Genomic DNA, 27610 nt, shown 5'->3' with positions numbered 1-27610 from the left:
CAGTTCTTTACTGCATTTCACTGGAGATGGGATTTGTCTGACAAGGATGGTGAACAACATTGCTCAACATCTGTTTCCATATCACTTTCACTTGTTAAGCATGTATTGTCGTCACTGTACTCCTCAAGTCCATTATCCACACAGTCGAGTGTATACAACACCAAACATTCCACTGACACTAACATTTCATCTGTCAGTTCTTTCTTTCTGTGAAATTCCTTGTGTTCCTTTCTGACGAAGTCTCAGCTTTGGCAACTGTTGTTGTAGATGAAATACTCTGCAAAATTCCTTGCACCTTTTCTGATGAATTGACAACTTGGGCAACTGTTGTTGAAGATAAGATGCAATGCTTGATTTTTTTTTTTTCATCTTTGCTGTTGATCTACTGTGTATCAACACCACTAGTACTGTAGCATTTTTGTGAGTTACTTGTTGACTAAGCATTTCAACTACCTTACAGTTGGATGCCTCCAGTCCTGCCCCTGTTGCCATTAGTAGCCAATATTGTTGTTGCATGATAGACAATATGTGGGACACCAAGTGCTGTAAAGATCATTGATGTTTTGTGACCTCACTCTCAAGTGGTACCTTGTTAGAAACGCTATGATAGAAAACAGTTTCTAGTTATATGATGAGTTTGTTATCTCCTTGGAGGTTGTTGTTTTTAAACTAATTTCTGTTGACGGAGTAAACAGTGTCTACTAGAGTAAGTCTAATGCATCTGTATTACATTGTTTACTAGCACGTGTAATGATAGTTGTCACTGTGAGGAAAGAACTGTTTCAATTAGTGTTTAATGATTTCAGCTTATCATGATTTCCGCTGCAGCCATTTTCTGGGAGCTAGTTAGCTATATAATCCATGGGTCACTGGACGCAGTATATCATGATGACATGGGTCAAGTCTGTTTACAGGATGTTAACTAATGTGATAATGTTTGCTGACCATTTACAGATGACGTCTTTGAATATTTAGTTTAATAACACAGAGCAACTTTTGGAAATTTTTGCAATAATAAGATGCAAGTTTTGAAATAAAACCCTTCTATGGAATCAAATGATTTGCCTAGTAGGAATTTTTTAAGCTTCTTTTCAAATTCAGCTTTGCTGTCTATCAGGATATCATGGACTAAATGATTTTGGTAGCAGTCTTATACCCTCTTTTCTGAACTAAATTCATTCTTAATGAAGAGTAATGAAGATCAATTTTTTCTTATAGTATTATAACCATAGATGTCTGTGTTACTCCTGAGCTGTAATGGATTGTTTACAATAAATTTCACAAGAGAAAATAAGTGCTGTAATTCTCTAGTAATCAGGTATTTTATACCTAATTCCATCATCAGTTCTCTTCAAGGTACACTTTTGGGCAGTGAAGCCATTCATTCATAAAGATGAGGTATCCTAGAAGGTGATTCCATATGATACACTGTTCTAGTCACTTTAATGTGACTACCTGTTAAAAGGCTGAATAAGCACATTTTGCAGTGTGGACCACTGCAAGATGTGCAATAAGAAGAGTCAGTGAGCTTCTGGAAGGCAACAATGTGTATGTGCCATGACCTTGTGTGCTGCATTTCTTGGTTGAGAATCCATTGCACAAACAGCCCAATTGAAATGGTCTCAAAGATACTCTATTGGGTTTAAATCTGGGTTGTTTGGTGGCCAGGGGATTATGGTAAATTCATGCTCGTGCCCTCCAACTGTGCACATACACTGCGAGTCCATAAACAGCTTTCTTCAGCCTCCATACTAGTCTAGAAGTTGGAAAATTTTCTGGTGGAATGATATAAATTTGTTCATTTAAGTCTCCATAGAGATAATCAGCTAGATATTACCCTTACATCTGTAGATTTTATTACATTAAGAGCGACGTGTTGAGTTCTATCTGCAAGAAAGTCTTGAATCCAATTTGCAAGTCTGCGGGTACTCCATAAGCTTGTATTTCTTTCATTGAACAGCAATACAGGATGGTGTCATATGTCTTACTGAAATCAAGGAACATGACATCAACCTGAGCGCTGTTGTCCGCTGTGCCATGGATCTCATGGAGGAACAGAGCAAGTTGAGTTTTGCAGGATGTCTGTTTGTAGAATCTTGTTGATTTTTACAGCAGAGATGTTCACTTCCCAAAAAATCATAGTTCTTCAGCATAAAACATATTAAACAAAACTTCCTGGCAGATTAAAACTGTGTGCCGGACCGAGACTCGAATATATTCCATAAATCTACAGCAGATCGATGTCAATGATATAGGACTATGATTGCGTGGAGCTGTCTTATGGCCTTTCTGAAAAACGTGAATGACCTACATTTTTTTTTCCAGTTGTTAGGTACTGTTCATTACTCCAGTGATCTATGATAAATTTCTGTTAGAAGGGGAGCAAGTTCTTTCACATAATCTTTATAGAATCTTATAGGTATCTCATCTGGTCCTGACACCTTTCCCCTACTATGTGATTGTAGCTGCTTTTCAGTTCCGCAATCAGTTATCTCAATATCTGCCATTTCGATGTTTGCACGATGATTGAAAGGAAGGACAGTGTTATGATCTTCCATGGCGAAGCAACTTTGGAAGACTGAATTCAGTATTTCGTTTTGGAAAACCCAATTCAATATTTCAGCCTTCTCTCTGTTTTCTTCTGCTTTGGTGCTGGTGTGGTCACTGAGAGAATGAATAGATGATTTTGACCCACTTACTGATTTTACATATGACGAAAATCTCTTAGGGTTTTTACTCAGGTCGATTGACAATATCTTACTTTCAAAATCATTGAACACTTCTCTCATTTCTCTCCTTACACACAATTTTGCTTTGTTCAGATTTTGTTTGTCAGTTAGGTTTTTACTTATTTTGAATCTGAGATGAAGTGTTCTTTGTTTATGTACTGCTTTACTAATGTGGCTATTAAACCATGGTGGATCTTCCGTAACCCTTAAAATCTTACTCGGAACACTCTTGTCTAGGGCACGTTGAATAATGCCCTTGAATTTTTTCCATTTGTTCTCCACATCTTCATCCTCATCACTGAATATTTGAGGCTGTCTGCTGAGGTATCCTGATATTTGTATCCTGTCACCCTTGCTGAGCAAATATATCTTCCTACCTTTTTTATCTTTTCTTGTAGGACCCTTTGTCATAGATGCTATCACAGCCTTATGATCACTGATACTTTCCTCTATGTTAACTGATTTCATAAGTTCAGGTCTATTTGTCATCAGATCTAAAATGTCACCCTTGTGAGTTGGTTCTCTAACTATTTGCTCAAGATAATTTTTGGACGAGACATCCAGAACAATGCCACACAAATCCATGTATGTGGCACCAGTTTTGATGGCATAACATTCCCAATCTATACCTGGTAAGTTGAAGTCACCCCCTATTGAAACAGCATGATCAGGAAAATTACTAATGATATCCTGCAAGTTCTGTCTGACCGCTCTAAAACTACAGATCCTGACCCAGGTGGTCTATAGAAGCATCCAATCACCATTTTTGAGCATTCTTTGATACTCAATTTCGCCCAGATTAATTCACATTCAGAATCTGTGATGACTTTGCTAGATTTTATCAAATTTTTTACTGCAATAAACATGCCACCACCATTGGCGACTAACTTAACCTTGCTATGAACTTCCCAATCTGAACTTAGAAGTAATTTGCTTGATGTCCAAAAGGGCATGATCATTGGCTTTCGGGCCAAGGGTGGAAGCATTTCTAAAATAGTATAGTTTGTAAACTGTTCATGTACCACTGTAGTTTAAGTATAACACGCATGGCCAAATGGTGCTATTGAAAACCAGGAATGAGGCAGCTGTGATGCAACACAGGCCATAGATGACAGGGCTGAATGATGCCTGCAGAGATATGTACAGGTGAAAGATATGGAACTGTTGAGCAACTGAACATCCAGATGAATCTAGGGGCTACCAGTAGTGTCTCCTCAACAACTGTTGAGCAAACATTGCTGTATATGAGTCTCCACAGCAGGTACCCAAGCTGACTGTTGTTCATCACTGACAAAAATTGGAATTTGTGTGCCATTACCACAGCTGGACATTCATGAGTGATAACAAGCAGCTTTTTTTTATTGTTTATTTTACATATCTAATTCTGTAGTACCAAATTGAGGAGAAAATCTCCTTGGTCATGGAACATGTCCATACATGATATTGTAACAGAAAAGTAATAGTAGATAGAATGAAGTATTTATGAATTCTAAAAATGCATCAAGCTAGAAGATTATATAAATGCAGTCGGCATATAACACAGGAATCAGCTTAAGTTTTCAAGGAACTCTTTGACAAAATAGGAATGACACATGAGGAAACTCTTCAGATTAGATTGGAAAGTTCATGGATTATTGCTAAAATTTTGAAATTCTTGTGGTAGCTTATTGAAAATGGATGCAGCAGAATACTGCATGCCTTTCTGCACAAGAGTCAAGGAGGTGGGATCCAAATGCAGATTGGATTTCTACTTAGTATTAAGTGAGTTAAAGCTGCTAATTGTTGACAAAGAACAACATTAAAGTGTATACACCTCTATTGGCAGAAAACCTAGACTATTGAACAGGGGTCGACAAGAGGTTCACTAACTTACACCACTTATTGCTCATTCCTGAGCCAGAAATTCCCCTTGAGAATGGGAATAATTATCCCAAAATATAGTACCATATGTTGTAAGTGTATGAAATTAAGCGAAGTATAGTACTTTTCATGTCAGACTATCACTTACGTCAGATACTGTTCTAATTGTAAAAATGACAGCGTGTTTGAACAAGATACTAGATCCTGAACATGGGGTTTCCATGACAGTTTACTATCTTGAACACCTAGAAATTTGAAAAGATCAGTATCACTAATCATATGCTGATTCTGTGTAATTATAACGTCAGGTTTTGTTGAATTGTGTGACAGAAACGGTGAAAACTGAGTTTTACTGTGCTTAAGCATTTGTTTCTTTTCTACAAGCCATGAACTTATGTATTGAACTGTACTCTTTGAAAGAGGGCCATTTTTCACACAACACCCTTTACTAACAAGCTAGTATCATCTGAATCATGGTATGCTCCATTGAACAGGTGGCCCTTGGCATGCACAGTGTGAAACATTCAAAAGCAAACACTATGCAACGAGGAGGAAGCATTATGGGCTGGGGAATATTTTCATGGCATTCATTGGGTAATCTCGTTATTCTGGAAGGCACAGTGGGTCAGCCCAAGTATACATCCATTCTTGGAGATCATGTCCACCCTTGCATGCAGTTTACTTTCCCTGGCCACCAAAATCCCCAGATTTAAACCCAGTTGAGACTCTGTGGGACCACCTCAATTGGGCTGTTCAATCCACAGATCCTGCCAAAAACCCTGGTGCAGGTGGCCATGGCACTGAAGTCGACATAGTTCTACATGTCTGTCAGAACCTTCCAGAACCTCACTGACTCTTTTCTTGCACATCTCAAGCTGCAAAACATAGTTCTTCGGGGTTTTGACAGGTGGTCACATTAATGTGACTGGACAGTATACTACATGAGTACAGAACCAGCCTTGTTACTATCCTCAGAGGCCTGGATTACAAGCTTATTTCCTTTAGCTATTTATCCACTCATAGAGCATTTGGCTCACCTTCTCAGCAGTTATCAGATACGTATGTCTCTCATCATGAAGTAGCATTCTTGCCAAAAAAAATTCTGCACTTAGACTACAGTTCACATACTATAAGTCTGACTCTAGTTTTTCTCACATGACTCACACTAAATATACTAGTTGAGTTAGCATGTGAGCTTCTGAAATCTCTCCCACACAAATTTCCGGTTGGTAACTGCAGCTCTTGGCTGCTTCTTTGCAGTTTTTGTATGAAACTTTCATGCAGGCTGTAGAATGTATTTTTACTTACCCTCTGTCTCCTTGCATGTTATGTTCATTAGTGACAGATGTGTTGTTTTTCTATTTTTGTATGTTAATTAAGATTGGATCCACATTAGAGCATGGCTTTTACATTGTGACATAAGTTTCATTCAACCAGCAACCGCATCAGACAATAACAACATTATCTCCTCATGCCTGTTTAAGCATGTGCTGGCTGCAGTCATTCAGTAAAGACACAAAGTTTTCCAGCAATTTTTATGTACATGTTGTCTCCTAGGTGACACATACATTCAAATTCTTGCATCAAATCCTGAAACTATGTCAGAAATAATGAAAATGTCTAGTATTGGTAGAAATATAAACTCACAAAATAATGAATTTTCTAAAAATTAGCATGTGCTAGGTAATATGGTGTATATCTCTATACAGTTTACCCTTGTTCACATACATATTAACACATGTGCATTTTTGCTACTGAATGACACCTCATACTTCTGTGATACATTGGTCAGAGCATCTATTTTTAAATCTTGATGTTGAGTTCTGTTGTATGTTTGCAACAACAACAACAACAACAACAACAGTAAATACTGACTAGAATTACATTGAGAAGTTACTGCAAAATACTTTTCATGCTTCACAATTACCTCACATTTTCAATGAGTGATTTATAAGAGCTGTGCCTTCTTTGCTCCATTTAATGGAAGGTCTTTATTTGGCAATATTTCATACATTTTTAGGCTGGTGTTGATGACTCTGGGGTTATAACATACATGGATGCAAAAATATATCACAACAAAGGATATTGTAGTAATGAAAATGTTGTTACATGGGCCATGGGTCATCTTCAGAATGCCTATGATAAAAGTAGATGGACAATAAGCGGTTATTGTGTGAAAACTGATCTTCCAGCCAATACTTACTGCAGAGCACCAGGTAAGATGTGACAAAATCTTTTCTATTTAATATTTTCTTTTTGAAAATATTTCTTTGCTTTAGGTGTTCTATTACTTTAATAATATGGAAGCCACAAGGCTTTTTTTTCTTTAATAATATGGAACCCATAAAATAAAAGTGCACTATGTTATACAAGGAAGGAAAGTAATATATTGATAACAACTTCTTGGTTCTCAAACAAATCTTTCATTCGTAAAAGAGACATTTATAAAAGAGACATAAGAGATAATAAAAAATATAATGGGTGTAAGAAACTCTTTGGTACCAAAATTCAGTATCTTTTCACTGTAAAGACAAGAAATACTGCAGATTGCCAACAGTTTTGATAACAAATGTAATTATTTCTGCTGTCATGACTTCCTGCCTATGGTGTGTGGAAACCATTACTATCTTTGTATATCTGTACCTGAATCTGTTCCTACACTTTCTTCTGCAACCAGTCATATTGTATTTGACATAGGGTATCTCACAATGCTATTATTTGTTCCTCTTTGATCTGTTCAGTGATAATATGCATGAAAAATGACTGCATCTGTGTACTCATTCAAATTTTATCACAATTCCATCCGGGCAGTATATAAACAGTTGGAGGGGTATTAAAATCTATTTTCTTATTATTAATTTCATTTTAGACCTGTGACACCTTGCAGATATAGAAAATGTCAAAAGACTGTGGTGTCACCGCCAGACACCACACTTGCTAGGTGGTAGCCTTTAAATCGGCCGCAGTCCGTTAGTATACGTCGGACCCACGTGTCACCACTATCAGTGATTGCAGACCAAGCGCCGCCACACGGCAGGTCTAGAGAGACTTCCTAGCACTCACCCAGTTGTACAGCCGACTTCGCTAGCGATGGTTCACCGACTTCTACACTCTCATTTGCCGAGACGATAGTTAGCGTAGCCTTCAGCTAAGTTATTTGCTACGACCTAGCAAGGCGTCAGTATCCGTACTATTGATATTGTGAATCATGTACCATAAAGAGCGACGTTCATGATTAATGTATTAAAGTAAAGTATTCCATCAGCTACGTCCGTTTCTCTCACTTCTAATTCCCTTGTCATGTTCCAGACCTCACGCCAGCCTGCGTGAGCTGAGTCGCGTGCATTTCGGCCTCCTTTAATAACACAGGGTTGGCTCTCCTGCCAACCACAACAAAGGCAACACAGAATTAACAGTTATATCAAAATATCAACTTAATACAATTTATGATATATTATTTCACTGGACATTAGAGAGTTTTGCATATGTATGGGAACATTAAAGCAATTTATTATAGAGGTGGTTGCCGTGGACAAAACAGAGACATTTCATATCTATGACAACACCATTGTTAATTATTACACACATTTGCTATTTTAGGCATTTCGCAATAGTTAATTAAGTGTGTGTGCTTATCTAAGAGCAAATAATTAAAATATACATTGCAAAAGGAAAAAAAATCATCATTAATTTTTATAAAAAATTCAGTCACATCATAAAACAGGGAAATTTGCACAGAAAATTCTATGTCATTTCACAAGGGATTCTTTTACAGAGTAAAAACTGCAGTCCATAAAAAATAACATAAGCTTTAGAAAAGCAAAGTTGTCATCCACCATATATCGGAGATGCTGATTTGCAGATAGGCACAACAGAAAGATTGTTACAAATAAAATTTTTGGACTGTAAGGCCTTCGTCAAAAGTAGATGACACACGCACACACACACACACACACACACACGCACACACACACACACACATATGACTGCAGTCTGAGGCATCTGTAGCCACACTGCGAGCAGCAGCACCAGTTCATGATGGGATCAGCAACTGGGTGGGGGTAAGGATGAGGCTGGGACAGTGAGGAGTAGAGATAGTAGGGTAGGGGTGTCAGACAGTGTAGTACTGCTAGGCTGCGCACAGGGATGAGGTGGAGAGAGTAGGGCAGCTATGTGCACTTGGGAGGTTAGACAGAGGGCAAGAGAGAGGTGAAGAGAGGGTGTAGCAGAAAAGGAGAGAAGTAAAACTACTGGTTGTGGTGGTGGAGTGAGGGCTGTATAGTGTTGAAACGGGAACAGGGAGGCTGGGTGGGTGAGGACAATGACTAATGAAGGTGAATTTTCCTCATCATCCAGCTTCCCTATTTCCATTCCAGCTCCATAAAGCCCTCATTCCACCAGCACGCCCATTGTTTTTACTTCTCTCCTTTTCTGCTACCTCCTCTCCCCACCTCTCCACTGCCCTCTGTCTAACCTCCCAACTGCACACCTCGTTCCTGCACACTCCCTAGCAACACTGCACTGTCTGCCATGCCTATCTTACTATACCTCCCCCTCTCTGCCACAGCCTCCTCCTTACTCCCATCCAGTCGCCACTCCCATCATGGCGTGTGTGTGTGTGTGAGTGTGTGTGTGTGTCTGACACCTATTTTTGATGAAGTTTTATTTGTAACAGTCTCTCCACTATTGTTTCAAATATTTACAAACATGGATGTTTCAGGTTCTTTAGAGCAAGGAAAACATATTGGCACAAATGTTGTCTCTTTATATTGTGTGTGATTCTGATGACATCGTTTTGGGTTGTCAATATAACTCACCCATGGGGTGCTTTCTCCCAGAATATTATTCTGTGAGTGACCAAAAAGACTAGAAACATGCAGATGCAACTCTAGTTCTGTTTCTCTGCTGCAGCTTCTATTCGGTGGCATGGCTTATAGGAGACAGGTGGAAGTTTACGTGTAAGGATTTGAACATGTGTGCTGCATTTGAGATCACTCTGCAAATATATACCTAAGGATTACACAACATGATTTTAAACTTTTTGGGAAGAGTGATTGTTTTGTTGCTTTTGGTGGGATATGTGAAAGCCCAGAATATGACTTTTTCCCAAATTACAAACAACTGTATGTTGGCAGTAAGATGTGATCTAATCCATTTTTAGAAATACCTCTCATTCGCTGTCATTCTGATTTATTTAGTGGAGTTTTATGATTGATAATGTCAAATGATTTGGGCAGGTCTAAAACTATTCTGATAACTATTTACTTTCCATCTATAGCTTTTAGGTTGACCATGTAGGTACTCATGTTATTTGTGGCAGTGGATCTTATTTGGCCAAAACATGCCAGTCATTTGATAGCAATGAATTTTGGTTCATAAACTATTGCACAATAGTAGCATATTGTAAATGGGTTCCTTAAAGCATATTGTGACTGAATATGTTGCATATATTTGAAGGACAATGCTTTTGTAATTTAGTTGTGATGCCATCAGCTCCATGAGAGTTCTGCTGCTTCTGATGGTGGTTTTGATGTATATCTGTAACTGATAAGTTTGTCCTCCTAGTTTGTTTTCCTTCATGCAGTTTTTTCTGGATTTGCATCTAATATTGTTACTTCCATGAAAGGTTCATTTGTTGTATGATTAGCATTGGAAGTTCAGTCCACTGGAATCTCTGATAAAGATATATTATCATTATGTTTGCTGAGTGCCTCCAACACTACATAGATTATTTTTATCAAAAGTGTCGTAAAGTCTCTATTCAGTTGCCTGCTGTGTTTTGTGTAACTATGTCTCTCACAAAAATCTGTATTGAGAAAACTTGTATCTGGATACATTTGTCAGACCTACCAAAACAATCTGTTAGCTTTTGAATGCATGGTTTCACGGTGATATGAATTAATAAAATTTTCTTGGGCTTCCAGCCGGGTCAGCTGGTTAATAGTTTAAGAGCTTTCGACTGAGCTCTCCCCTGTCATCGTCAAATGGTAAGACTGACTGCTGTGTTGCTGTGACCGCGTCGTTATGTAGCCACACTGCTGGCTGTGGCGTCACTGGTGCTCTCTTCCTCGCCATATACGGTAATGTGTTCAACTCGTGTCCATCCCGTCCATTTTAATATCATGATAGCTGAGTCCCAGGCTGTGCTGAGCTGCAAATCGCTGCCCTTGTTGATGGTGTTTTCAGAAGTTTTTATTTCAATGGCTTCTTTTATGATGCTATCCCAAAATCGCTTTGTCTTCATAACGACATGTTCTGCCACCGGTTGATTTTTCTGGATAGCTTAGGCGTAAGCATCTCTTGTGTTCTGTCTAGCGTTGCTCCACAGTGTGTACTGTTTGGCTGACGTAGTAACAGCCACACTGACGTGGTATCTTGTGCACCCCAGGCATTCTAAGCCCTAGATCGTCCTTCACAGGTTTCATGAGCTGACGAATTTTTGCTGGGGGCCTGAACACTGATGAAATGTTATATCTCTTCAGGAGCTGACTAATCTTTCCCAACACGATACCACAAAAAGGCAAAAACACAAGTTTTTTGCTTTCTTCTTTGGTAGTGTTCTCTTCTCTGTTGGTATGTTTCTTGTGTGTCACACCAGATATAGCCTGTGACACCTGTCCGTGGCTGTACCTGTTTTGTCAGAAGACTTTTCGGAGGTGGCTCAGTTCTAGTGGCAGGCTTTCTGCGTCTGAGACAAATTTAGCATGATGGACGAGTGTATTCAGAATGCCATGTTCTTGTGCCGGATGTTGGTGGCTGAGAGTGTGCAGATATGGTTCTGTGTGTGTTGGTTTCCTGTAGACACTGTGGCTGAGGTGCCCATTGGTTTTCCGTCGAACGAGGATGTCAAGGAAGGGCAATGCACCATCTGTCTTGACTTCCATCATAAACTTGATGTGGTTGTGAATGCTGTTCAGGTGTTCTAAAAATTCTCCCAGTTTTTCACGACCATGGGGCCAGATGATAAAAGTGTCATCGATGTAATAATAAAAGCAACTTGACTTAGCTGGAGCCATGTCCAGGGCGATGTCTTCAAAATTTTTCATAAAAAGGTTGGCTATGGATGGAGCTAATGGGCTTCCAATAGCCACGCCATCCAACTGGTCGAAATACTGGCCGCCATGTAGGAAGTAAGATGATGTCAACATGTGCTTAAACAGTCCCACAATTGTGCTATCAAATAACTTGGAGAGGAGATTATACAGTCTTTGACCAGAGCACTTGGAAACAGGGAGACCACCTTGACTAAGACACAGTTGTTTAATTCTGTTGATAAAGTCATCGGTGTTCTTGATGTGATGCACACAATGACCCACATGCGGTGCAAGGAAGCTGGCCAGGTGTTTTGCCAATCTATAAGTGGGTGACCCAGTGGTGTTCACAGTGGGACGAAGAGGAGAATCCAGTTTGAGGATTTTTGGTAGTCCATAAAGTGTAGATGAACTCAGCGCCTGATGAAGGAGATTCTTAATAATGCCCTCTTCCAGTATTGACTGTTTTAGAAGCTCTGATGTCTTCCTCATTATTCTTGATGTTGGGTCCCGTGGCAGTTTCTGGCATCTATCCTCTTCAAGAATCAACTGAATTTTGGCGTCATAGTCAGCTGAAAATCGTTTCTTTGTCCCTGATGTACAGACCACCATGGAAAGCAGGTTGATAAAGCAGGCTAGTATTACCCCAACATATCTGTCATGGAGGGCAACCTACTTGATAGGGACCAGAAAATTGTTTCTTGAGCCTGCAAAGCAGGTTTATTTTGTAATGTTGTTCCTACACAACATACCTATCCTGCAAGGCAGCCTATATACCATGGACTGGAAGAAAACATGTTTTTCCCTGTATCTTCATCCCTATTGGAGCAATGAGGATATAAACCGCATTATTGATATTCCTGAGGCCTGTTGTTACTGTGCCAAATGTAGTGGAAATTGATCCACAGGTTTGGAAAGAGATCCTGAACAAACACACATACATATACTACACTTTGTATATATAACAGATGTAGATGCACAAGTTTCCTGGTTTAAATCTTATGGCTTCAACAGGATCAGTTTCATGTTTCCAATATTTCAACATATTTTATAACTGAGTTTAAATTGTTACATAGTTTGTTTATCACATTAATTTGAGTCCAGCGCCACTATTTTCCACAGTAACTTTTCAACTCTAAGTAAAATCACCACAGACACAAGACAACCTATCAATATTTACTTCTTAATATTAAGGTGAATGATATGATGGATTACTGAACAAGCCTTAACACCTTTTCCACTTTTTTCCAACACTACTAATATTAGGAACTTGTAATTTATGGAATCTGCTGCAAATATAGTTTTTCTCTGTGTTTGTCAGTAACAGTCTCATACTGACCAAATAATCCTCCCACAAAATGCACAACTTTTATTTCATTTTTTTAATATTTCTTTTGACAATACTACCTTACATGGATGCATATCAGAACTGCACCACATAAGACAGGAATGAATGAGCCTTTTGTAAAGTAATTGCACAACCTTAGAATCCTCCTGATAATTATCAAGATTTCTGTTTGCGATTATACACATTCCAGTAATCTTGCAATACTTTGACATCAGCATGGTTTCTCAGGATGTTGTGATACTGGTGAATAAAATATTAATCAGAAGTATTGTTACGCTGTACCATCCATTTCATCATAGGTTACATCAGCAGCATAACAGCCCCTGGGCTCTCTTATGGATATATATTTGCTTCAAAGGTGCACATCTGGCATCCAATAGCCCCACACTTTGTTCATGGCATCTTCCACTGGTTCGTTTAAATGACACTCTTCTTCTCTTCCTATCGCTTTCAACTTTTGTTACAGGTTCTGAGTGTTCTTCTGTCCTTTTATTTAAAAATGAACTCTTAAACAGAGGATAAGAATATGTAAAACACCTTTGTTGTCTCAGACGAACAGTTGTACAACTGACAGTGACTTGACAATACTGCAGTTGGATAGAAATCAAATGGCATGATCCCATGATCAAATATTGTGACTTCTGCACATGTTCCCAATGTGAAAACTGAATATGGCATTACTAAAATCAATAGACTATTCATTCTAAAAAAATTGTCTGCAATAAGAAAGTTTTTCTACATCAGTTTCATGGCAGAAAGTGAATCTTGCACTAACACCAGGCATTTGGTAGCTTCTAATCAAGAAAGTAATTGGCTTTCGGGGAGGAAAAAATAAATAAATAAATAAATAAAAACTGTTTTCTAAATAACAAAGACAGCCACCTCAAGTAGTATTTACCTCAGATTACTTATTTTTTCAAAAAGCTAATTAAAAAAAAAATTGTTCTCAAATATGATGAAATATCAGTTCATCATGTGAATTATCTAAGAGAGATAAGTGGTGTGCTTCTGGGTGTTCTCTGAGCTGTTGATTACATAATATGCACAATATTTTGGTGACCAGCCAGGCCATTTTCTTCAGCTGGCGTGAGTTTTGCTATTACGTGTAGTCGGCCCTGAAGGAAACAGCTGGGTTGGGCATTTAAATATAGTTGTAAAATGGAAATAACAACTCAGAAGAACACCTGGAGCACTTCATTAACCATTCACATCTAGTAAACCTGAGAGGTCTTATCTAAGGGAAATGCTGAAATGAATTACATTATCCTGTTGCTTTAATTCAAAACTACTTATTGAGGTCTAATGTAGAAGAAGTTCTCCATACAGTGACCTGTCTGACAGGAATTTCTGTGAGCTCATACCATGTTGATCATTTAGTAGGAGAGAATTGTGTCAAAAAGCATCTGAAAGTCAACAAACATCAACCTGCTAATACTTATGTTGCCAAATCATACTGTCATCATTGGAGGAGACTTCAGTTATCTAGCAAAGTATTAGGATAGTCACAGTGTTATAAGTGATGGAAATGACAAAATATCGTGCGAAGAAATGCTAAAGCCTTCCTCTGGGACATAGAACATATAACTGATGAGCCCACTTGTGATGGAAATATTACATATTGCAATGTGGGCTCCCAGGTTTGAGAAAGGAATGGTCTGCTTCAGGCACAACAATTTTTCTTGTGGAGTACTCAACTGGAGATTATTGGTTATTCTTGTAATGCACTTATACTGATTAAGGAAGTTGATGATAAAATTTTATAGCTTTTCTTTCTATCACTTCTCTCTCTTTCATTAATTAAATCTTTTAGCGCCCCACATCAAGAAATAATAGTGAAGAACATTTGAAATAAATATTTTTTAAGTTACTTCCTAAGTGACTGCCTTTTCCCTCTGGGATATGTCATCCCCACAACTAGATTTATATGGCCATTCTACTTTAAATCATTTTTCACTGTTACTTCTAAATTCAGATTGAACCAAAAATCTGTTAACATTAGAAAAATAAATAGTTCATGGAATTATGTAGGCAGAGAAGTAAAAATTGACACACATGTTTGACATGACATGGGGTTTGATTGAAATAGAAAAAGTGCACAAAATAACTAACAGATGGCTCTTTGTATGATTTGAAAGCAATAGTCAGGATAACAATTGATTTTTAGCAAAGACAATGTTCTTATAACAAATGCTCCGCATGTCGGCTGTCATTCATCAATAGTACTTGTAATCATGGAACAATGTTGTGAACAGCAATGTACAGCATATCAGTAGTGAGAAACTGCCATTGAATGTTGTTCTTTAGCATCTCTAATGAGATTGGATGACTGAAGTAGACATGAGACATTAGGCAACCCCACAACCAATAATAAAACAGATTGAGGTCTGGGAACATGGGAGGCCAAGCATGGCAGATGTGGCAGCTCAACACGTGATCATCACCAGTTCACCAAATGATGTGTGCAAGATGTCTTTCTCACATGTAACAATATGGGGTGGAGTACTATTCTGCATAAGGGTCATACCTTCCAGCAGCTGTTTATCAGCCTTTCTCACTAATGCTCATTTTATACAGGATTCTCAGGTGGTGTCACTGATATGTTGCTGTCCAGCACAATCTGTCAGCCAGTTTTTGCACTTGTTTATGGTTTCAGTAACACCCCACATCATTACATGCATGTGTGTCAATTTCTTCCTCTCTGCCTATCTTATTCCATGAACTAGTGCATTTTAAAGTGTTAACAGACCTTTCAATCACTCTGTACTTCACAGTTGTGACTGATTTGAACTATTAATCACTAATCATATTGTCAGATGATACAATGTGTCCTGTCTATTTGTATACACTACATTATATATATACTTCTTTAGCATCAGCTGCCAAACTATACATCTACTGATGATCATCTGTAAATATTCTTACATTTTTAACAATGTTTTAAAGATGTGACATATTTTTACACAACTATATTGTCTAATAATATCCTAAGAGAGCTAAAAGCATTGTCCAAGCAGTTGTTCGTGTGTGTTGTGAACAGTTATTTTCCTGTCGCATTTTCTTGAAGTGTGTCAACCACCGTCATCTCTTCTAAAAACGTTTCCCCATTGAATAATAGGGGTCTTGAGTCATCAACAGATACAAAAACAAGTCTGAAGATCTATGCTAGCTTTTGGATGAATCCTTTTTTTAACTAGAGTGAGTGCGCAAGCCATTGCAAGAATTGCAGTACTGCTGGTAGACTGGGCTGAAGGGTTGTATCAGACAGAGTGGTCAAGAGGAGAAAAGAGGTGAAGAGTGGGAGGGAAAATTGGGGAAAGTTGGCTGACAGCTTGGAGGGAGGAAGCAGGTGTATGTAATATCAGTGTGGGAGAGAGAGAGACAGCAGTTGCATGGGATAGGAATACTACACACAGTCACTGGTGAGTTTGTGCAGCGCAAGGTGACGATGACAAAGGGGAGCGGATTTTGTAAAGGTGGTGGAACAAAAGAAGGTGAGAGTGGGGAAGAGGATGTTGGTCCAGGGTGTGTGACATTAGCGTCATGTGACAGGATAGAGGTGCTTAGTTAGTTAGTTATGTATTCCATTGATTAATAGCATGGAAAAACTGTTATGATGCGGAATGTGTTAAATGCACAAGAAATGCGCAAAGGAAACAAGTTCATTTTTTATTTTTATTATAGCCTTATACCTAAATATTTCTGTTATCTATTCCATTCCCTTAAATGGCATAAAATGCATATATTATATCTCCAGATTTATTTTCTAGTATTCAAGAATTAATCTATGGTATAGAAGGAGAAGGAGGTATGATTTCAAGTTGTTTTTGAAACTATTACTGCTGTCTGTCAGACATTTTATTTTCTCTAGTAATTTATCAAAAAGTTTTATAGCAGCATATTTTACCCCTTTCTGTGCCAAAGATAGGTTAAGTAAAGGATAGTGTAGGTCTTTCTTTTTTCTGGTATTGTAATCATGAATGTCACTGTTGATTTTAAACTGGTCCATGTTGTTGAGAAAAAATTTAATTACTGAGCAAATGTATTGTGAAACAGTTGTAAGAATTCCTAACCTTTTAAACAGATGCCTACAAGATGTGTGACTATGAACCCTACACTTTATTCTAACTACTTTCTTTTGAGCAGTGAATACCTTTTGCCTAAGTGTTGAGTTGCCTCAGAATATTATTTGGTATGACATCAGAGAGTGGAAGTATGCAAAGTATGTTAGCTTACTAATTTCTTCATCCTCAAAATTGGCAATCATTCTGATTGCAAAAGTTGCTGAACCTAGTCGCTTTAGGAGATCCAAAATATGACTTTTCCAATTAAGATTCTCAACTATATGTACACCCAAAAATTTAGTGTGCCCTACCCTGGCTACTGACTTCTTTTGATGTGTTATGTTTATTGAAGGAATTATACTTTTTGCAGCAGAAAATTGGATGTACTGTGTTTTTTCAAAGTTCAGAGGAAGCCCATTTGCAGAAAACCAATTAATGACTTTTCCAAAGATCTTATTTGTATCATTTTCTGTTGGACTTTCTTTTACTGGATTAATAATTATGCTTGTATCATCAGTAAACAGTGTCAGTTCAGCATCTTGTTTCACATAAGAAGAGAGGTCATTCACATATATCAAGAACAGGAGGGAACCCATGATCGAACCTTGTGGAACATCTAATGCAATTTCATCCCAGTTAGATGAAGTGGCAAACTCCTTTGAATTACTTGAAGAATATAAAGAGTCTTTTTGCTTCCTGTTCTGTAGATATGACTTAAACCACTCATATGCTTTTCCATTTATACCATAGAATTGTAATTTCTCTAACATAATGTCATGGGTCACACAATAAAATGCTTTGGACAAGTCACAGAATATTCCTACTGCTGAGATTTTACTATTTAAAGATTCTATTATGTGGACAGTGAAATTGTATATAGCTGCCTCAGTGGAACAGGATTTCTGAAATCTGAACTGTGATTTACTAAGTATACCATTACTGTTGAGATGGCTAACCACTCTTGAGTACATTACTTTCTCAAAAAATTTTTAAAATGCTGTAAGCAAGTATATTGGCCAGTAATAATTGACATCTGTGGTTTCTCCCTTTTTGTAGAGAGGCCTGACAATGGCATATTTTAACCTGTCTGGAAAAATACCCTGAGTCAGTGATGCCTTACATATGTGACTCAAAACATCAGCCGTAATTGCTCCACATTGTTTTAATAACATGTTAGAGATGTCATCTATCCCAACAGAACATTTATTTTTCAAAGATTTAATAATTTTCCTTATTTCACAAAATGTTGTTAGATGAAATGTAATCCAACTAAAATTTTTTAAAACTGACTCTTCCATGTATTGCCTGGCTTTTTCTTTTAAACTATTCTCACCAATTTTTTCCCCTACACTTCAGATGTGGTTGTTAAATACATTGGCTACCTGTGTACAGTTGGTTAAGATGATCTCATTCTCTTTAACAGTAATACTACCTACCCTAGTGGTTACTTTTCCTGTCTCCCTTCTAACAACATTCCATATTGATTTGATTTTATTGCTGGAGTTGTTAATTTCATCTCTAACATACATATTTCTTTATTTCTTTACAACTTTTCTCATTATGTTACAATAATTTTTATAGTGTGAATCTACTTCTGGATCTTTACTAGTTCTTGCTGTTTCATACAGTTTCTTTCTGAAGACACTTTAATACCTGTTATAATCAAAGGTTTCTTTGAAAAGTTTGTGGTGTTACATTTAGTAATTTTCTTTGGATAACAATGTTCAAAAAGGGATATAAGTTTATCAAGAAATATGCTGCATTTATCATTAGCGTTTGGCTCATTATATACATCTTCCCAGTTTACATTTACTAAACTTTCTCTGAAGTGATCTATAGATACCGGGTTGTGCACTCTCGCACTTTTACTTAATGGTTTCTGAAGTGTATGCCCTGTTAGGTTTTGTAAGTTAATCAGTTGTGCATCATGGTCAGATAATCCATTTACCACAGGGAAAGCATGTGTTTGTTCTACATCCTCTGGGTTTGGGGCGGGGTGTTAGTGAAGATTGGGGCTAGGGGATTACAGGAACAAAGGGTTTGTTAAAATGATAACTCCCATCTTCCCATCTACTTAGTTTGGAAAAGCTGGTGTTGAAGGGAAAGATGTAGATATGACTGGTAGTGAAGCAACCATTGAAATCGAACATGTTGTGCTGAGCAGGGTATTAGTGCACTGAGTGGTCACCTCTGCTGTTGGCTACAATTTGGTGGGGGCAATTCATTGAGTGTCAAGTACACATAAAATGCAGTGCAGAAATAGCAGCAGAGTTGATATATGACAAGTTTGCTTTCACAGGTTGCTCTGCCTCTGACGAGACAGGACAAATTTGTGATGGCACTAAAGTAGGGTGTGCTGAGTTGTACAGGTCTTGCACCTGGATCTTCCACAGGAATATGAGTATATGGTCCATGTGGCAAGGTATTGGTAGTGGATGTGGCCTAAGGGTGGACCAGGATATTGTGTAGATTAGCTTCACAGTTGAATACCACTTTCAATATGGTGTGTGCCCGGAGCTGAGAAACATTCCATCCCCCATCCACCCAACAAGTGTTCATCTATCTATCATCTTACTTGGAAATGAGAAACTACGTACCTATCCGCAATCTTTCCCACTCCTAGATAGTAACTGAATGCTAGTGAAGTTTTCAGTCCTGTTTAAGTGTCTGACAACAAATCAACACCTCAACTAATCAGTCAGTTGTTACCTTTACTCCTAAATTATTTACTTTCTGCCAGAATTTTTCATGCTATGTTTCCCCATTAATAATGGTATACTAAGTTGTCTTTGCAAAGAAATCTTCAACTTAATTGTGTAACTGTTCTGATTTTTAAAAGTACATATTGTTACAACATCAAATTATTTTTTAAAGTTAAGAAACTTGGTACTAATCATGACTAGACAGTTTATTTCTAGATCTCATGAATGGACAGAACAAGGTGGACATCACATGCTGAATGCTTACAGTTGTCTTTATTTATGAACAGAGTTGTTTTGTCGCATACTCTATTTTCAGATTATACTAGTGTGATAAAATGTGTGCAAAAGCAACTGTTGCTAACATTTACAGATCAATTATTTAACAGTGAAATTCACCAACAGCCATGCAATTGAGATGTTATTTTATTTCATTTTAACTACTAGGTTTGGCATTCCATTGTGCCATCTTCTGTGCCCTTCATAATAATACTGTTGTGTGTATCAAGATACACTACAGCAAACTTTACAGAAAGTGACAGGTAATAATGAAAACATTTAAAACTATAAGATGACAGTATCATCATTAAGATAAATCGCTGTGTACATCCAGCATCTTAATGATGCTACTTTCATCTTGTAGTTTTAAGTGCTTTTATTGTTACCTGTCACTTTCCATAAAGCTCGCTGTAGTACACTTTGATATACAGTAGACGTATACTCTTTTTTCCTTATGCAGGGGCACAAAGATGGCATAATGGAATACCAAAACTGGTAGTTAAAAAAAAAATCTATTGCACAGCTGTTGGCAAATTTCACTGTTAAATACTTGACCAGCCACTGTCCCATGCCCACAATGGATGAGCAGAGACTGACAATACTGATCTTTAAGGAAGCAACTCATATCTGTACAGCCGATAATCTGATCAACAAGGGTACGGGATTTCAACTGAGCACAGCCTGGAACCTTGCATTGGCTGCTGTTAAATCACAAAGCGAAAATCAAGATTCTTCGCTAGCAGGTCTGTCATAACACTGGCCCAGTACGGCCATTGATCGCACTTGACAAATGCAGCATACAGCACATGCACGGAAGAGCCGCTCTGCGATTTTCGGCAGTGGGAGTTTGAATTGGCAAATCACTGTGCATGCGTGATTTCTGCGGCTGCGCATTGTTCGTGCTCGTGTTCTAAAAACGGGGCATCAATGTATGGATACTGCCAGTCATACGTAGCCACAAGCCAGGTTGAACCACCTGAAGATGTCGGGCAGTTGCCTCGAGGAAATATTGTGGAACTTGCACAATGTGATCTGGCAGCAAACCCATGAAGACTATTTACAATACTGATCAATCAAGTCATAAAGTATGTCCACTCTGTGGTTCAGTGCAAACAGATTGATGTTAAATGTAAATAAAACAAGTTAGTAGAGACTACACAATGCTCCTCAGAGCAGTGCAAGCTATTTTTAAGTAAAAGACCCAACCAAAGTCCAGTTGACACAGTGTTAGAGTTTTGCCTGTTAGTAACAGTGCCCCAAAAGTAAACAACCATAAACTGGCACATATATACATTGTATCAACACAGAACTAGCTCAGTCTGGCTCTGGGCTGACCTATATGTGGAATTTTTCAGAGGACGTTCTTGGTGACATGTGACCTCTGCATAGTGGCACTATTACAGTTGACAGTAATGTTGCGTATATTACTTGTTCTCCATAGTAACATCAGGTGGTGTCATTGCAGTCCCTCCCATGCCAATGGAGATGGTTTGGAGGGAAGAAACAGGCCATGAGTGGTGCGATGGAACCACTTCCAGGAATGGAAGCAGATAGATGCCATGGACATCATGGCAGGGAAACAGGGCAGGATATGGCTCAAAGGGAATAGCATAAGCCAACACGAAACCAGACAGTCTGTAGTAGAGGGTGATGGATCTGGACACTGCTGACAAGATTGCTGCTGATTGATTCTGATGGTGCCACAGAAATCTGTGGTTGTAGGCCATGGTATACATCACGTGCCCATATTGGGTGAAGATCATACCACAGACCTAGGTTGGAATTTGTCTGAACTCATAGGCCCAAACCAGGGAGTCTGCCCAGAAGGGAGAGGCTGCAGCAATGAACTGTACAGCTGGTGGACACAGCAATCCATGAAGATTCGATGAGGCCAGTCTTGAAGCTGTTCCTTGAGTTTATGGCCTTTGATTGGGGTGGTCCTGTAAAATTAGAGAGTGTTAGATACTGTGTTGTACACCATTTCCTTGTGGAGCTGAGTCTTGAAGGTGCAGGTAAAGTTTTCTGCATGTGTGTTAGGATGAGTGGAAAGGCATCCTTTGAAGGTGGTGAATCCTGTTATGTGTGCAAATCTGTTATAAGTCATGAGATGTAAGTACCATCTTAATTGAGATCAACATACACAAAATACCTTTAAGGAAAAAGCTCTCTTCCAAGACCATTTGAGTAGCAGCAGAAATGACCTGGGATTTGTGCAACACAAAATGGAAATAAGAAAAAGAATCAGTCACAGCCAAACACAAAAGCTCAAAGTCAGATCAGTGAAATCTAGGTGAACATACTTCCATGGTTCTACAGAGTTGTATCAGAGAGAGAATCACTGGACAGTGTATGTTGAAGGGCCTGACAGGTGGAACATTGTTAGACAAGGTTCACAATGTCAGAGCCCGTATTGGGCCAGAACACATGTTGTCACACCAAACTTTTCATCTAGTACGAACATATAGGCAATGTGCAGGAGGCACAGCAATTGAGCTCAGAGAAAGGTAGAAATCAGGATGCAGCAGTAGTTCTCATCTGAGACCCACAACAGAACCTCTTGGTTTAAGTGTAGTGGATTTCACTGGCGTAAATTTTGTGAACTTCATCCTAGGTAGGTAGGGAGTAAATTTCCACTATAGATGTTGTGTTAATTTTCACCTTAAAGTTATTGCAAAGTCTCAGAATGTCTTTGGGCTTGCATACGTTACCATTGACTATGAGGAACAGGTGCTAACACATTTTCATGAGTGAGGCTGTCCAATTCTGTTTTGAAGGCATCCTTTAGAACTGGAGGACTGATGAGTTTTGAAGAAGCACAGGATAGCTGCCACCTTAAGTGTGAAATTAGCTTTGAAATCAATCTCCTTCCCCAATCCACTTGAGAAGATTTGAGCATACCTATCAGAGAGCTTTTAGGGTGGCACAAGATCATTTGGATTGCATGGCATGTACTATTTCATGAGCCATAAATCCAAATACATTAAAAAAAACTCTACCCAAAAAACATTTTTCTCCCTGTGGTCAGCTACCACAATTAAATTTACTACACTCCTGGAAATTGAAATAAGAACACCATGAATTCATTGTCCCAGGAAGGGGAAACTTTATTGACACATTCCTGGGGCCAGATACATCACATGATCTCACTGACAGAACCACAGGCATATAGACACAGGCAACAGAGCATGCACAATGTCGGCACTAGTACAGTCTATATCCACCTTTCGCAGCAATGCAGGCTGCTATTCTCCCATGGAGACGATCGTAGAGATGCTGGATGTAGTCCTGTGGAACGGCTTGCTTGGCATTTCCACCTGGCGCCTCAGTTGGACCAGCGTTCGTGCTGGACGTGCAGACCGCATGAGACGACGCTTCATCCAGTCCCAAACATGCTCAATGGGGGACAGATCCAGAGATCTTGCTGGCCAGGGTAATTGACTTACACCTTCTAGAGCACGTTGGGTGGCACGGGATACATGCGGACATGCATTGTCCTGTTGGAACAGCAAGTTCCCTTGCCGGTCTAGGAATGGTAGAACGATGGGTTCGATGACGGTTTGGATGTACCGTGCACTCGACGGCCAACACCGCGGTTCCTGGTGTGTCCGCTGTGCCGTGCGTGTGATCATTGCTTGTACAGCCCTCTCGCAGTGTCCGGAGCAAGTATGGTGGGTCTGACACACCGGTGTCAATATGTTCTTTTTTCCATTTCCAGGAGTGTAGATGAGTATCCTGTTTCTAAGTGAGTAAAATGGAAAGTTTCCCTAGTAGAGCCACACAATGGCATCTACAGGCCCAAAGATTTGTCTTATCTGCTCATGAGGACAGTGACCCTAAACTTAAGTGGGTAGATTTAGCAAGGACACAGAAGCACCAGTGTCAAGGAATAACTTCACTGAGTATTAGCCTACAAATGCATCAACGATCATTTGTTGGTCTGCAGTCTGAGATGTTGTACTTTAGTAAATTTATCATTCACTGGGTTCATTTGTACAGATTGTGGAATATTTGTTGCAGAACTGCTAAAACATACCTCTTGCAAGTGTTTCATTTTTTTCCACACCTGTGGTGTGTTGCATGCCAATGGAGTCATGTGTTCTGAAGAAAGCGATGTTTACAGCTGGGCAGTGGCACTGCTGCTGACATAGTTGTTGGTGCAGTTGTTTAGGAAGTTATCCAGACCATGGCAAAGCTGGAGCCTCACCAGAGGTGGCATGATGTCCTGTACAACCAGTGCCAGTGAACTGACTGTCACAATACTTTCTTCCTCTGTAAACAAACTCTGACCTGCACAGGCAGTTTCATGAGTTTGAGTTGTTTAGATTGCTTCTATCAGAGTAAGATCTGATTTTATCTGTGTGTGTTTCTCACTGCCAACTCGAGGGTAAGGTGCACTATAACATCCCTGATTAGAGAGTCAGTCTGCTTTTCCTTCCCCAAACATTCAGAATTGCAATTCCTACTTAATTCATATATGATGGTGCTCCAGTCTGCATAAAACTGACTGGGGGGGTTGGGGGGATTTTTCCACTGCCAAAATTCCAGCCTTGTTGCAGTAACAAGTTCCCTTTGTTGAAAAATTTTCTGGTAATAAAGAAAACATTATAGGCAACTCAAAGTTCTACTTAATTCATTTGTGATCTAGTTTCTGCATTAGATGATACAGTTCAGTATTTCCTGAAAAGAACATGGCCTATTGTCTTTCTGTGTCATAATTTTAGTAAGCCATAGAATTTAAGTTGTTGGCAGTAAGCATCCCATTCTTCTCTTTGTTTGTTAAATGGTGGAAAAGCCATAAACAGGATGATATGATTCATGTTCCTTTTGCATTTGCTAACAGTTGCACTGCCTGTAACATTGGTACCATTAGCTCTTTAGAACCCCAGACGATTTGCGTTAGTGGTTGGTGTAGTTCTTCCATGGCTGAAAATCGACATTTTCACTTAACCGCAAAAATGTTCGAAGTCTAGTTTGTATACATCACAGGTACTGGGTCGTTGCCACTACCAATCTACACTCAAATCTAATGCTCCTTGGAATGCTGTAAGCTGTCTTTAAATAAATAATCCAACCTAAATCTAGTTCATGTAAGATCAGAGATCCACTTGTTAGTAAGAGTCCCAAAAGTGAATAATTGTAAATTGGCATGCATGTCCACTGTATTAAAACATTACTTGTTGTAACACAATTAGCTCAGACCAGCCCCAGTCCAGCTTATATGCTGGATTCATCAAAGGACACTGGGGGTAATACCACCATAACAGTCGACAGTAATATTGCTGCTGCTACTCAGTTTCCATAGTGATGTTAGGTGACACCATTGCCCTGTGCAAGTTGAAATGCCGCGGTATGACAAACCCAATTCCTGGAGACCAGTCATTTTGTCTCTTAATGATACTCAATTGTTTAATCTTGTGAAGGCATACTGATACTTGCTTTCATATTACTATTTTATGTGACAGTGCTTTAATGACTAAGCTTTGTGTAACCCTAATGTTTCTGGTCATACAAGAGAGGTTGCCTCGAAGTGTGAGTGTCACCTCTCTGCAATCTTCATTATGTATTACATGTATAATGCTCTATATAAGCTGCAAGTTACATTCACTCAGGCCATTTTTTCTGGGTAGTGCAGTTTCCTCAAGCACTAGTTCAGTGTCTTGTAGTTGATTCAGAATTTCAAAAGTGGACCGATAACATTACAAATATCCAGATCACATTGAATATGCAGTCATAGAATAGATTATTGATTTAGGATTGGAATAACTGGTGATATTTCATTTTTATCTCATTTCATAATTATTGTGCTGGTTGTAAATGAACTAACTGATATTTTATGCCAAAATTATAAAAGTTATTGACATCCTGTGTAAATGTCAACCTTTTTTTCTTAATAATTGATGCTTTGTGCCAGGTTCCTTAGAAGGAAATGCAATGGTAGAAACTATAATGGAACATATAGCAAATGATCTTAAAATGGATCCATTGGAAATCAGACTTGCAAACTTAACAAAAGATGATGATACACTGGTTGGTATTATCAATGATCTGAAGTCGTCTGCACAATATGATGAAAGGAAAAAGGCAGTGGAAACCTTCAACAAGGTGTGTTGATGTGTGAGGGTCTAATCCTAAAACCTGTAAATTAATTTAATTTCAAATGATCTTGTATTTCAAATAATATCAACTTCCAGTGGCACCTAATATGAGATTTATTTATTACAGGAAAATCGATGGCGGAAAAGGGGAATGGCAATGGTAATTATGAGATATCCTTTTATCTATCTGGGTAATTATCATTCAGTTGTATCTATTTATGCTGATGATGGTACAGTTGCTGTGATTCATGGAGGAGTTGAATGTGGGCAGGGAATCAACACAAAGGTATGAATACAGGTACTTATAACATTTTAGTTACATTCTTGAACAGGAATAAATAAATCTATAAATATACTATATAAATTTTGTGCCATTTAAGGGAATGGGGTAAATAATAAACATATTAATCTTTAACACTGTTTTGTAATATGTATATATTAAAAAATCTTGTTTCACATGTGCATTTCTTGTGCACTTGACATGTCCCACATCATAACGGCTACTGTACTGTTTGATTGATCAATGGAACACACAACTAACTAACTCATGATGTCGTCAATTAGGAAACAAGTACACATCTGATTATGCCGTATCTATGCTATATCCAAAGAGTTTTTAGGCACATTTTTCTGTTAGTTCAGCAGGTATTTGTAATTTCATTTTTTCAATGTGTAGGTGGAGCCAACCCAAACAATTGCTGCTTATCATATGTTTCACGTGGTGGCCAGTGCCAACAGAAGACATCAGTATCTTTCCAGTTAAAAAGAAAATTATTTTTAAATTAGAAGTTTATGTCCCCTTTCAATGGAGCATTCCCAACTTATTCCAGTCCGGTATTTGTTTTATCGATATTTATTAATAGGGACAGTAAAACATGAAGAATAAGCAGCAATCCACCAGTGACTCAGTAGCACTGCATGCTGTGCAGTATCAATCAGTGTGAGCCACGGCAGTGCTATTGCTGCTTGAGTACTGGTTATTCTTCGAGTCTTCCTGTCATTGTTAGTGAATATAAATAATACAAATATCATGCTAGACTAACCTGGATTGCTCTATTGAACTACCATGTAAAATTCCACTTTAAAAATAATTTTGTCTGTAACAGGAAACTAATCAGTGCTTTCTGTCAACATTAGGTGTCGTTTGAAAGATGTATTGAGCACCATTTGTTAGGGATGACTCCACTCAAACAATGCAAAAATGTTTTTGCAGATATCTGCTAAAACTCCAGAGAAAATGCTAATGACAATTTTTAGGAGAGATGCCCTGTATATAAACATAAAAACTGTAATATTTTGCTATTTGTTGATAATTTTAATGTACCTTGTATAAAAACAAATGCTAAGGTATCAGTGATGTAAAAATCATTCATTCGAAATATGAATGAGAAAGAACTGCCTCTTCCACAGTTAGTAATCATAAATTTTGGATGCCAGTATCAAAATATACTCATTCAATTTTTTATTAATGCATTGCATCAAACTTGTGCCAAGCTTTTGGGAGAAAA

The 27610-nt window shown here is 38.4% G+C and overlaps 1 protein-coding gene across 2 annotated transcripts in view; it reads left to right on the top strand.

Annotated features, from left to right (window-relative positions):
* The window catches only part of LOC126334824 (uncharacterized), a 377818-nt gene that overhangs the window by 264084 nt on the left and 86124 nt on the right, over positions 1–27610 (top strand). For both annotated transcript variants that reach the window (XM_049997482.1, XM_049997483.1), the window contains 3 exons: positions 6610–6805; positions 25919–26109; positions 26230–26388. In XM_049997482.1, the coding sequence (XP_049853439.1) occupies positions 6610–6805; positions 25919–26109; positions 26230–26388 (546 nt within the window). The remainder of the gene's footprint in view (positions 1–6609; positions 6806–25918; positions 26110–26229; positions 26389–27610) is intronic.

The sequence above is a fragment of the Schistocerca gregaria genome, chromosome 2 (assembly GCF_023897955.1).
Source record: "Schistocerca gregaria isolate iqSchGreg1 chromosome 2, iqSchGreg1.2, whole genome shotgun sequence".
In the NCBI taxonomy this organism is placed as follows: Eukaryota; Metazoa; Arthropoda; class Insecta; order Orthoptera; family Acrididae; genus Schistocerca; species Schistocerca gregaria.
The sequence above is the reverse complement of the archived record's forward strand: the minus strand, read 5'-3'. Positions and strand labels throughout refer to the sequence as shown.